Here is a 13,189-nt window from a genome sequence, read left to right as displayed (position 1 = left end):
GCAGGCTGAGCCAGAGGGAAACTGAAAACAACCTGAATGTTTCCCGTTAGAGAACTGTGGCAATTAATTATGGCATATCTAATGGAATGTTTTGCAACCATTGAAATAAAGAATATGTGACCCACCAATCCCACTCCTGAGCTTCCATGGTGGCTCAGTGGTTTAAAAAAAAATCTGCCTGCAAAGCGGGAGACATGGGTTCGATTCCTGGGTCAGGCAGATGCCCTGGAGAAGGAAATGGCAACCCGCTCCAGTATTCTGCCTGGAGAATCCCATGGACAGAGGAGCCTGGGTGGCTACAGGCCATAAGGTCTCAAAGAGTCAGGCACAACTGAGCATACTACATACGCCAATATAAAATTTTAAAAAGCTTTTTAAAAAGAATATGAGCAGCTCTGCAATAACCTCTGAGATACAGTTATTAAGTGAAAAGAAAAAGTGTATAGAGTTTATTCCCATTTTTTTAAGTGATTAACAATGGTTAATATACGTACAAAATTCATGGAAGGCCAAACAAGAAATTACCAACATTGATGGGTCAAAGCAGAACGGCTACATAATTTGCAGGGCCCAGTGCAAATAAAGTGATAAAAACAAGGCAACCCGTTTTCAAAAATCATTATGAATTTCAAGACAGCAACAGTAGAGTGTTAAAATAAGCAGAGTGCTCTCTTGAGTGGAGCCAGGTGTAACTTCCCAGGTGGTGGGCTCATAAATCTGGCCCACTTTAGAAAAAGGAACTGCTACTGCTACTGCTAAGTCGCTTCAGTCGTGTCCGACTCTGTGTGACCCCATAGACGGCAGCCCACCAGGCTCCCCCGTCCCCCGGATTCTCCAGACAAGAACACTGGAGTGGGTTGCCATTTCCTTCTCCAATGCTTGAAAGTGAAAAGTGAAAGGGAAGTCGCTCAGTCGTGTCCGACTCCTAGCGACCCCATGGACTGCAGCCCACCAGGCCCCTCGGTCCATGGGATTTTCCAGGCAAGAGTACTGGAGTGGGGTGCCATTGCCTTCTCTGCAGAAAAAGGAACTAGAGGGGTCTAAAATGGGAGGAAGAATCATCTCCACTGTGGACAACTCTGTAACCATTTTAATTTTTCTGTGTGTACACAGACTCGTTTTTCAATTATTAAAAAAAAATTTATATGGAATTTTCTGGTGGCCCAGTAGTTAAGAATCCACCTTGCAATGCAGGAACTGTGGGTTGGACCCCTGGTTGGGGAATTAAGATCCCACATGCCACGAGGCAACTGAGCCCACACATTTCAACGACTGAGCCCTCACACCACAACTAGAGAGTCCGTGCACCACAACAAAAGATCCCTCATGACTCAACAAAGATCCCCCATGAGGCAACTAAGACCAAGTGCAGACAAATAAATAAATAAAATTTTAATTTCTAAAAAATAAAAATTGACCAACACCATTGGCCCCCACCCCAAGAAGCCTTTTTCTCCCTTTCCTTATCTAATAAGAGCCACAATTCTTAGAAATTCAGGTCAGGTTGGATAGATGTCCGGAAGCCAAGCAATCTGGAGGGTGTGGGGAGAGGAGTGTGGTGTACAGGGGAGGGACCCTCCCTTACCAAGGAAATACTTTCCTCACTCTGGGAAGCCCCAGCTTCAATCACAAGAGAGTTGGACTGGACCATTGTTCCTTGTTTAGTCACCAAATAGTGTCCAGCTCCTTGTGACCACATGAACTGCAGCACACCAGGCTCCTCTGTCTTCCACTATCTCCTGGAGTTTGCTCAAATTCATGCTCACAGAGTTAGTGATGCTATCTAAACTCTCATCCTCTGCCATCCCCTACTCCTATTGCCTTCAGTCTCTCCCAGCATCAGGGTCTTTTCCAATGAGTCAGCTCTTTGCATCAGGTGGCCAAAGTATTGGAGCTTCAGCTTCAGCATCAGTCTTTCCAATGAATATTTAGGGTTAATTTCCTTTAGGATTGACTGGTTTGATCTCCTTGCAGTCCAAGGGACTGGCCATAAGTTCCACTAAATAATTACTCAACACCTTAAACCTGTTTGAAAACACTCTCACATCCACAGGACTTTAAGTTAAGCCTCTGAAGAAGCCTAACACAGCCATGTAAATTCACACAGCCTGTACTTCCCCCTCAAAAGCCATGTCCACCCAGAATCTCAGAAAATGACCTTATTTGGAAATTGGGATATTGGCTTCCCTGGTGGCTCAGATGGTAAAGAACCCACCTGCAATGCAGGAGACCTGGGTTCAATCCCTGAGTCAGGAAAATCCTATGGAGAAAGGAATTACTACCCACTCCGTATTCTTGCCTGGAAAATCCTATGGACAGAGGAGCCTGGTGGGCTATACTCCCTGGGGTCAAAAAGAGTCAGACATGACTGAGCAACTAACACTTTCTCTTTTTACTTTCACAGATGTAGTTACTTATAATGAGGCCATGCTGGACTAGGGTGGACGCTATTCCAGTGACTTCTGTCCTTATACGAAAGCCATGTGAAGACACAGAGAGACCCCAAGAAGAAGGCCATGTAAAGATGGAGGCAGAGAAGGACCTGATGTGTCAACAAGTGGAGGAATGTCAGAGATGGCTGGCGGCCACCAGAAGCCGGGAAAGACTCATCAAACAGATTTTCGCTTAGAGCCTGCTGCACAACCAACCCTACTGATGCCTTGATTTAAAACTTCTGGCCTCCAGAACTGTGAAAGAATAAATTTCTGTTGTTTTAAAGCACTGTAACCATCAGCTGGGGATGCCATAACAGAATACCATACGCTGGGTGGCTGACTAACAGAAATGTGTTCTGGGTGTAGCATCATTAAGTGCTGCTCTCTTCCTGGCTCATAGACAGTTGCCTCTGGCTGTGTGATCACAGGGTGAAGAGAAAGGGGTCTCTTTCTCTTCCTCCTCCCATAAGGGAACTAATCCCACCATGAAGGCCCCACCCACAGGACTTCATCTGATCCTAATCACCTCCCAAAGATCCCTTTTTCAAATACCATCACCTTGGGCCTTAGAACTTCAACATACAAATTTAGGGGACACAAACATACAGTCCATAAGAATCACCAGGTTTGTGGTATTTTGTTATATCAGCCCTAAGAAAGTTATATAAACCCCCAACAGCAGAACAATTCATGCTTCAAATGAGAGGTCTAAAAGCTTTTCTGTAAATGTCATGTCATCTAGTCACTCAGTCATGTCTGACTCTAAGACCACATGGACTGCAGCCCACCAGGCTCCTCTGTCGATGGGATTCTCCAGGCAAGAATACTGTAGTGGGTTGCCAGTTCCTTCTCAGAGGACCTTCCTGACTCAGGGATCAAACCTGGATCTCCTACTTTGCAGGCGGTTTGTTTACTATCTGAACCACCAGAAAAGATAATAAATCTCAATGTTTTTCGCTTTGTGGGTCAGATGGTCTCTGTTGCAACTGCTCAGTTCTGCCATCATGCAAAATTAGCCATAGGCACTAGGTGGTAAATTAGTGCAGGCATGTCCAATAAAATTTCACCAAAACAGATAGCTGCAGGCCTTGGCACTCGGGCTGTAGTTTGATGACACTTGCTTTAGGTGAGAAATATAATAACAAAGAGAAGCTAAGCTAAAGGACCAGCAGTTTTGTATAGCAAGGAGAAAGGTGGTGACTTCCCTGGCAGTCTAATGGTTAAGACTCAATGCTTCCAAGGCAAAGGGCAAAGGTTTGATTCCTGGTCGAGGAATTACGATCCCACATGCCATGTGGTGAAGCAAAACAAAATAATAATTGCCTACAATTTTTTAATAAATAATTAATTTTTTATAAAAGAGAAGAAGTGAGTGAAAAAATCCTATACCAGGCTCCAACCTCCAGAACCAGCACAGCTCTGGGTAATTAGTTTCCTCTGCCTTCCAGAAGCATGATGGCCAAGTCTGAAAAATGACCTGGAAGACTTAGATGACCCCCCAAAGCTAACTCCAGTTCTCATGCTCCAAAGTCCTTTGAGCTTTTAAACGTTTCTTTTCAACAATTTGATTTACCAAGCAGAATCTGTAAACCCTGAGGAAAAAATGATTTTGTGGTAAAATGAATGACTAAATGTATAAAATAAAATTGCTATTATAATTAAATGCCCAGAAGAGTTTTTGTTGGTTTTGTTTTGTTTTTGGTGGTTGACGAACAACAGACATTTATTTCTCACAGATCTGGAGGCTGGAAGTCCAAGATGAAGGTGTCAGCAGATTCAGTGTCTGTTGAATACCCCCTCTCTGGTTCATAAACGGTCATCTTCTTGTGTCCTCACAAGGAGGAAGGGTGTCCAGAACAGTTTTTTAGCAATTTAGATGCATTTACACAAAACTTTCTGCCTGCAATTCAGGAGACCCGGGTTCGATCTTAGATTGGGAAGACACCCTGGAGAAGGAAATGGAAAGCTACGCCAGTATTCTTGCCTGGAGAATTCCATGGACAAAGGAGCCTGGCAGGCTACAGGCCATAAGACCACAAAGAGTTGAACATGACTGAGGGACTAACGCTTTCACTTTCACACAAAACTTTACTTCTGCAAATCATTCTTTACAAAGGTGAAAGTGTACCCAGTGGATGCAGGTATGTGTACCCTACCAGGTTGAACAGAATGTCATTTCAACTAAACACTTATTTTGCCTGAACAGGTGGCCTCCTCTCTTCAAAATAAAATAAAAAACCTAAAGGAATCCCAAGAACTTATGAATCATCATTTTATTGTTTCTATCATTTTTAAAATCTTAACTATTTATTCTCCACCATGGATCTAACCATCCAGGTATCAAATAGTAGAAATAGATCACAAGCCGAAAAATGTCAACAAATGTAAATGCTACCTCGAAGCTTATCTGCTTTAAACAATTTCTGATAAACACACATGCAGAAGAATTTTCAGAGAAACTAAATCTCACCCCACAATACTGCTCCTCGTTAAAGATCTGAGGAGGCAGCGGAATCCCATTCTGAGGTTTCTTCTCTCCGGGAACATTTTCTCTCATCCACTTCCTGTTGTCTTCATCTCCAGCAATATCGAACTCCTTAAAATCGATTTTATTAGCTTCCAAAAAGCCCACAACTTCTTGCTGTTTCTTCCTAATCTAGTCATGAGAAGAAAAGGATTACCGTTAGACCGTTTTGTAAAAACCCATTCTCCAACTATACCATACAATACCAATAACTTTGCTAAGTATTTAAACAAGAAAAATCATAAAATCACACTTCTTCATTTAATAGGATCAACAGAGCAATCATTTAAATTCTGAAAATTTAATCTCATCAATGTTTAAATCATGATATAGTCAACCGAATAGGAATAAAGATACTATCATCATAGCTTTTATTTGAGGTCTTCAAAATACTTTTAATTCTCTGCTAAGCTTTAAAGCCAAAAAATAAATAGAGATTGGTTACAAAGAACAAGATGATAGAAAGAAGGAAAAAAAACACAATTTACTATGAAACTCAAATACCAAGTATACCCACACTAAAAGGCACTATTCACAGTTATGAAAATGGGAACATGAGTCACGATGAACAAACGTAGCTTTAGAAATAACACAGGAAACCGAAAAGTCCGCATGGAGGTTATTGGAAAAGGAAGAGCAGGGAAAAAACTAGAAAAGCTGGTGGATATTTCTCCTGGCACATGAAAGAGTAAAGCAGTAAAATAATTGTTCTCTATTCACAACCAACTCTTTAAGCAAAATCAAAGTGCAGCCGCACCTAAGAGAAAACCCAGGTGCCCTTTTCTCCACACGTGGGTCACCAGTAAGGACTGTATTCTACCAATGTCATTTCTTTGTGAATGTGGCCATCTTGAAATCTTAGCCCTCCTTCCCCAATTTTCTCTCTTCAGTCAGAATTTTTCTCTCTTCAGTCAAGGAATTTACTCCCAGAATGCACGATGCCTTTTTTTTTTTTTTTTTTTTTGACTGAGGGCATATGGGATCTTAGTTCCCTGACCAGGGATCAAACCTGCACCTGCTGCATTGGAAGCATGGAGTCTTACCCACTGGACCACCAGGCTGTTTTGTAGACAACTTACAGCAGAGTGCGGACCACATTGTAAGAACTCTGGGAGAAACTTCAGAATGATCAATAGCATAAACCAATCAATACTCATTTATTGATTCCTTACCCTGCACAAGACATGGTGCCAAGCTCTTCACATGAATAGATTCATAAGATGTTATTTGGGTAAAAAAAAAAAATGCACTCATTTGCACAGATGATAAAGAGGCACAATATGGTCCTTTCTTAAAACTGAAAGTTTACATTAGTATCTTCTTTGATATAAAAATATCCAATATCTTAATTTTAAGTCCTCTGAATGGAATATTGCCTCACAATGAAAATAGTCATTAAGAATGTTTTCTAGGATATGAGCCCCCTTGTCATTTTCATGTAACTTGTTTATCAGCAGAAGGACTAGATTCTGAGGATTCCAAACACTGAAAAGGTACATGCCCATCCTAAACCCAACATCTAGATTCAAACCCTCTTTTGTTTAAACCCAATTCATTCGATATAAATCTTTATCGATTTATAAAAGTCACTGAAAGTCACTCAGTCATGTCCAACTTTTTGAGAGCCCATGGACTATACAGTCCATGGAATTCTCCAGGCAAGAATACTGGAATAGATAGCCTTTCCCTTCTCCAGGGGATCTTCCCAACCCAGGGATCGAACCCAGGTCTCCCACATTGCAGGCGGATTCTTTACCAGCTGAGCCACCAGGGAAGCCCAAGAATACTGGAATGGGTAGCATATCCCTTCTCCAGAGGATCTTCCCGATCCAGGAATTGAACCAGGGTCTTCTGCACTGCAGGTGGATTCTTTACCAACTGAGCTTTCAGAGATTTATACACCTCCCCAAAATTCTTATTTTATTCATTTTTGCCAAAATGATTGGTTATATCAATGACTTTTGTGTAGAGGTTCCTTCCTAAGGTAAGGTAAAGAAAGATACATATGGATGCTTATGCCCTAGAATCAAATCACCACCAAAAATGAACCCTATGTAATTTGGTTTGGGTGGTGACTTGATTATATATAGATATAGCATATTAATTATAAGCATAATGTTACTGTTTAATAATTTAATTAATATAAATTACTGTTTTATAATTTTAATTAATGTACAGTGAATATAAATTATGGGCTTCCCTAGTGGCTTAGAAGGTAAAGAATCTGCCTGCAATGCAGGAGACCTGGTTTCATCCCTGGGTCAGGAAGGTCCCCTGGAGAAGGGAATGGCAACCCACTCTAGTATTCTTGCCTGGAGAATCCCAAGGGCAGAGGAGCCTAGTGGGCTACACTCCATGGAGTAACAAAGAGCTGGACACGACTGAGTATCTAATACTTACCTAAATATAAATTATATATAAATTTTTTGTATATAAATTACATATACCCATACATAAATGGTAATCATACATTTTCTTAATTAATATTTGTACCATCAACATAATAAAGATAAAACAACTAAAAGCATTAGGTCAATAAATTAAAGGCTGCTCTTAGCTACAATAAAACATTTAATCCATAAGACTCAGGCCAAGGGATCTATTTCAGTTTGGGGCAAGCGTAGACAAAAAATAAAAACATAAGTCATACAGAAAGGAATAGAACGATGGAAGGTCCCTTAAGAATCTGGCATAAGCACTTAGGCACATTCCTGAGTGTCACATCTCTCAGAACCAATGGACAGACTGCTCACCTCCCCACCAGGGTGAGCTTCCCCAAGGCTATGCTAGGGGAACCCCAGACCTCCTGGTCCTTCTAGTGGAAACTGGACTCCATATTCCCAGGCCTCACGGCAGAGTTTCTGAATATCAGAAAATCCCACCAGACACGACGACCGGTTGTTGGACTAAATTATTACTTTAATCATGTTTTCTCTACATACTCTCCAACCTGTTCATAATTACTATGTCACTTTATAAATCACTTACTCCTTTAGTTATTTTCAGAGATAACCTTGCTGTTTCAAAGAGTAGAGACATCCTCACTTCAGGTAGATTTCCTTTTAGTTAAATACTTAGAAGGCAACATTCTGTATTCTGTTCAAACCCTTCTCTTCCTTGCTCCTCAAATACCTTCAGCCTGGCTGAAGTCCACTTCCCCACGGACGGCATTCCCATCTCTATTAATCAGGCCTCAGGACTTAACTGAATCACTATACAACACACATGAAACTAACACAACATTGTAAATTAACTACATGTCAATTATAAAAGAAAAGAACTTAAAAAAATCATACCTTAGGATTTGAGGTGGGATGGAAAAGGATTTAATTTTATTCCACAATTTCTAAATAGATGGAGAACATTTTCCCAAGTCCTGACTTATTTTTTTCTCTTCTGGAAAGTCAAAGAAAAATGGAGAAAAAAGGAGGGGATGATCTGTTGACTATTATCCCTCTCAAGACAAGCAATTACATCTACAGAAAGTTGACTGACTGTTGGGAGCATGATATTGCATTAAAGTTTATCTCTCAGCACCTCATTCAAAAAAAATAGAAGAAAAATAAAATCTGCCATCCTGGACTTCCCAAACACCAGTCACTTAAAATAGGTCAAAAGCATTGCTCTCCTAGCTGTCTGGAGCACTTGACTTCTGCTGGAGGCTGGAGAAGGGTCTTAGGATGAGCCCAGAGGGAGGGGTAAGCATGTGACTTAACCTGGCTGGCACGTGGCCTTTGCCCACACTCTGATACCCATTTGAGTGTGGGTGCACTCTCCTACAACACCCCCTCAGTGGACCCTTGCTCAAGGAACCCCGCTACACACTCCCCACTCCTTGCAGTCAATGTACAGCTTTTCTCCACATGGCCTCCCAAGCTGACCCCAGGGACACAACATCAGCCCCCAGAGGGGAGCTCCCCTTCAAGGCTTCAAGGGGAGGGGTGGTGCAGAGCCCCCCAACAGTCCTCACCACAGACCCACTTCTCCTTGCATGCTTCACCCCTTCTCCCCTCTCCAGGGTGCCATGGCCAAGGCTGCCTCATCCTTCTGAGCAGCCCCTCCGGAGGGTCTGGGGTCCTCAGGGTCTTTGTCACTTGGAGCCTTCGGGACCTCAGTGGAAGCTCAGAAAGCTCTGTTTTCTTATCCTGTTACATTGACTCATAAGAAAGTGTCATTCTCAAAGAGAACAGTTTTGTGGTTGCCAAAGGGGAGGAGGGTGTGGGAGAGATGGAGTGGGAATTTGGGATTAGCAGATGCAAACGATTGTATATAGAATGGATAAACAAGGCCCGACTATATAGCACAGAGAACCATAGTTAATATCCTGTGATAAATCATAATGGAAACGAATCTGAGAAAGAACGTATATGAATATATAACTGAATCACTTTGTTATACAGCAAAAATTAACACAACATGGTAAATCAACTATATTGCAATAAAATGAATCAAAAAATAAAAAGAAAGTGTCATTCGGGGTCCTGAAGTCACCGGCCACTGTTGGTGACTGTGATGCATCAGAGGGATCTTCGGGTCACTCGCTTGGCCCCTCCCACTTACTGTCTTGCACAGCTAGAAACCTCTCCAAAAGAGGTGACTGCACTGTAACATAAAGCATGCTACATCTAAGTGACAGGTGACCTGCGAGTCCATCCTGGCCAGGAAGGTTGCTATCTGAGCAGAAGCTCTGCTTGTCCATCACCTCATCTGCAAAATGGATAGAACACTGCCTTTCTCCCAGGGCTGGTGAGAACTAAGGAATGCATGGAAAAGCATTTTGCACCACAATTCGAGTAGCTGCACAATCAGGCACCCAGTACACTGTTACCTCATTGTCTCGTCCTGACTGCCACACCAGGCAAGAATTCTGATCAGCATCTTAAGATAACAAAACTGAGGTGCAGTGAATTAAAGAATTTCCCAAGGGTCACACCCAGAGTCATCAGTTCAAGAGCTATGTTTTTCCCTCTATGAAGTGATAAGGTTAGTCACTCAACTGTGTCTGACTCTTTTGCGACCCCATGGACTGTAGCCCACTGGGCTCCTCTGTCCATGAAATTCTCCAGGCAAGAATACTGGAATGGATAGCCATTCCCTTCTCCAGGGGATCTTCCAACCCAGGGAGAGAATCTGGGTCTCCTGCATTGTGGGCAGATTCTTTACTATCTGAGCCACCAGGAAAGCCCAAGACTGGAAAAAGGACTAAGAAATCCAGGAGCCAGCATTAGTCTGTCCTTAATGATGGTGGCTCAGGGGCTGTGCATCTTGAAAACAGGGAGGACTGATCTCTCTCCCTTTGTCTTCAGCCCCTTGCAACAATGGCCTTCAAGATGAGGGGATGGTTAGACACGAAGACACAACCTTTTCCTGCTCCCAGGGTCTCTTCACCCACATCTATCTCTAAAGTAGTAAAACATGGAACCACAGTTTGGCATCAACTGTTAAAACAGAGATGTAATACACAACTGCATGTGTAATCTTCATCAAGAGATTACAATCAGTATTTTCCTTTTTCATTTATTTCATTCATCCAACAGAAGTCATAATGCTCTCTCTGATGATGTCACAGGCAAGAACCTATTTTTAAAGCATATAGACTGAAGAAATAAGGAGTAAAAGTTTTGTAGACCAACCACCATCCACACAGCATAAGTGCTGACAGCTGCTCTGGGTTGTCCTGCAAAGAAACTTCCGGGTGAAATTCCCTCAACCAGGAAAAGTCTTTAGCACAGACACCGTAGGAATAATCTGTTCTTATTCGTTATGATAAGACAGAAATTCTTCAGTTTATGTGGCTTGAGATAATTATTATGAACATCATCACAAATGAAGACCTTCTAATATTAACTAATAATTATAACAATGACAATAATATTAACAATTACTAATAATATTATTAACATTTAACATTAACTAATAATTATAATATCCAATAGCTATAACAATATTAATAGCTGATAATTATAGCATTAACTAATAATGATAATATTTATTAAGCACTTGAGACCATGCTGGGCACTCTTGGTTTACTGACCCTTACTTACTGACCCTTGCTTACTGACCCTTACTGACTCTCACTCTTAACTTACTTCCTAAGTAAGTTGAGTTGAGTTCTATTCTTATCTTCATTTTACAGACAAGGAAATTGAGGCTTAGCAAGGTGAAATAACTTTCTCAAAGTCACATCGTCCCACGTGGCACCAAAACATTTGCTTACAGCAGCAAAATGAACTTGGATTTTTCAAGATCCTGGAATAAACAGTACCCCTCCAGGTCCTCCCAGGCTAATTAAATCATGTTCCTAAATTTCAAGAACGTAGGAAATCAGAAAATCTGAAGAAAGGACCTGTTTGTTCATTGTCTTTGTTAAGGATGTCTAGGGTCACTCAGACCTGATCTATGGAATATGTACAAGATTGACAGGTTAGCAGTAAAAGTTTCCAGCAATGAGTGTGTCAACAGCTTATGTGAAGCCCACGATGAAAGCCATTTTCCATGATGAAAGCCATTTTCTTTAAAAAAAAAAAAAATTTTTTTTTTAATCTAAGCAATCCAAAAATGTGCTTTTTGTAGATCAAATTTCTGAGGTCATCAACAGCCGTAAAAGACTTTACTGTTTTACATTTGGAATTTTTTCATAAAATTGGAACATCATGAAAGATGCTCGGCAGATCATTAAACAGTTGTGTCAGAAGGAAGGACCAGGCTCTTTTCTCAGGTTTTCCTCTTGTCCTCTCTCGAAACGGTGTGAACTTTCAGGGCTGGAGGTGGGTGGTAGGGGAGAGGGGAAGCCATTCAGTAGCTGCTGTTAGGATTGTTCCCTGGGCCAGTCACTCGCCTAGGGTGTCATCCTGGCTGAGGGACCGCTGAAATCCAAGCTGCAACCCGAGAAGTTCCAGGAATCAGATATAAAAGGAAACAGCCCTTGTGCTGGTCTTCACCTCTCAGGACTAATAAAACTGTTTTCTCTCCACAGCCTTGCAGATGCTAAAATGCTGGTCCAAATATCAGTCCCAGATAGACACTGCAGGTTCAAGTCTAATATCAAAACCTGAAGCATTTCCAAGGATAAAAGGAGTCCCTCCCTTACCCCTATTTCTTAAGGCACAAAACGAAGGCTGGACTTAGAGAGATGGCACCTATTTTTGGTCTGTTTGGATTCCTAGAGCATTTAAATCTGTAACCTCAGAGATATTTGGTTTTTTTTCACTGTGACATCATTACCCTCAAATAATAGTATTACACATGCTAACTTTACACTTTCCTTAGGATTACACCACATACACAAGTCATTATAGCCAGGGGTCATTTTAGTAATCTGGCCCATCATAAGCTAAAAATGTTGTTACATAAAGTGTCATTTACTTGCAATATTAGATTTGTCTAAGTCTCACAGGATGAATGGCAGAAACATTCCACCAAAAAAAAAAAAAAAAAAGCCTCTGATTCTACCAAAGATGCGACACAATAGACACAAATCACACATTAAGTCTTAGCATCCAACACACCCCCCCTTCCTCGAATCCCCTTCCACACGCAGCTGCCCCAGATCACACGTTTTACACACTTCTACACCATTCAGATCAAGGCAGAGAGCAAAGGGCTCACAGGCTTACTTACACACGCCTCAAAAAGAAATGTAAGCCCAGCGCTGGGCCATACCCGCTGCTTCTACTTCCAAGTCTGAGTTTTTCAGAAAAGAGGACGAGAAGAAAGCCCCCGAATTCCATCAGACACCTACCGCTATGGACCCAGATGATGTGGCAACAAACACTTTGATAACCATTTTGAGAGTCGGAATGAGGACTCCCCCCAACACACCCCTGCGAGGGAACGCGGAGCTAGACAGATTCTGACAGCGACACAGACAAGAGCCAGATGGGGGCTGGCGGGGCCCCAAGGCTGTCTGAGCGCCTGCCTCTCGGCTCAACTTAAGCCCGGCCTCTCCCGGGCATCCTGGGCTCTCCCCTCCATTGGCCCGGGAATATTTGGGGATCTGGCAAGAAAACAGTTGATTGGTTGATAAAAGCAGCCACTGCACCCTTTCCCCTACCACTTTAAAAGCCCGACAACTGTCCCTAAAAGGCAAGGCTGCGCTCTGCACCAATCAGAGGCCTGCGCGGAGATGCCCGGGGCGGAGAAAGGCGGGGCCCGGGGCGGAGGGAGGCGGGGCCCGGGGCGGAGGGTGGCGGAGAGAAGGGAAGGAGCTGGAGAAGCCCAGATAATCACC

At 42.3% G+C, this 13,189-nt stretch overlaps 1 protein-coding gene across 1 annotated transcript in view; it reads right to left on the bottom strand.

The window, feature by feature from the left end:
* The window catches only part of SH3BGR (SH3 domain binding glutamate rich protein), a 72,990-nt gene extending 60,092 nt beyond the window's left edge, over window positions 1–12,898 (bottom strand). The window contains exons 1-2 of the mRNA XM_005908622.2: window positions 12,701–12,898; window positions 4,906–5,091 (exon numbers count right to left, since the gene is read on the bottom strand). Coding sequence (XP_005908684.1) covers window positions 4,906–5,091; window positions 12,701–12,745 — 231 coding nt within the window. The 5' untranslated portion in view covers window positions 12,746–12,898. The remainder of the gene's footprint in view (window positions 1–4,905; window positions 5,092–12,700) is intronic.
* Between the last annotated feature and the right edge of the window lie 291 nt (window positions 12,899–13,189).

This window comes from Bos mutus, chromosome 1 (assembly GCF_027580195.1).
Source record: "Bos mutus isolate GX-2022 chromosome 1, NWIPB_WYAK_1.1, whole genome shotgun sequence".
Lineage (NCBI taxonomy): Eukaryota > Metazoa > Chordata > Mammalia > Artiodactyla > Bovidae > Bos > Bos mutus.
This window is presented reverse-complemented; position numbering and strand designations above follow the sequence as displayed.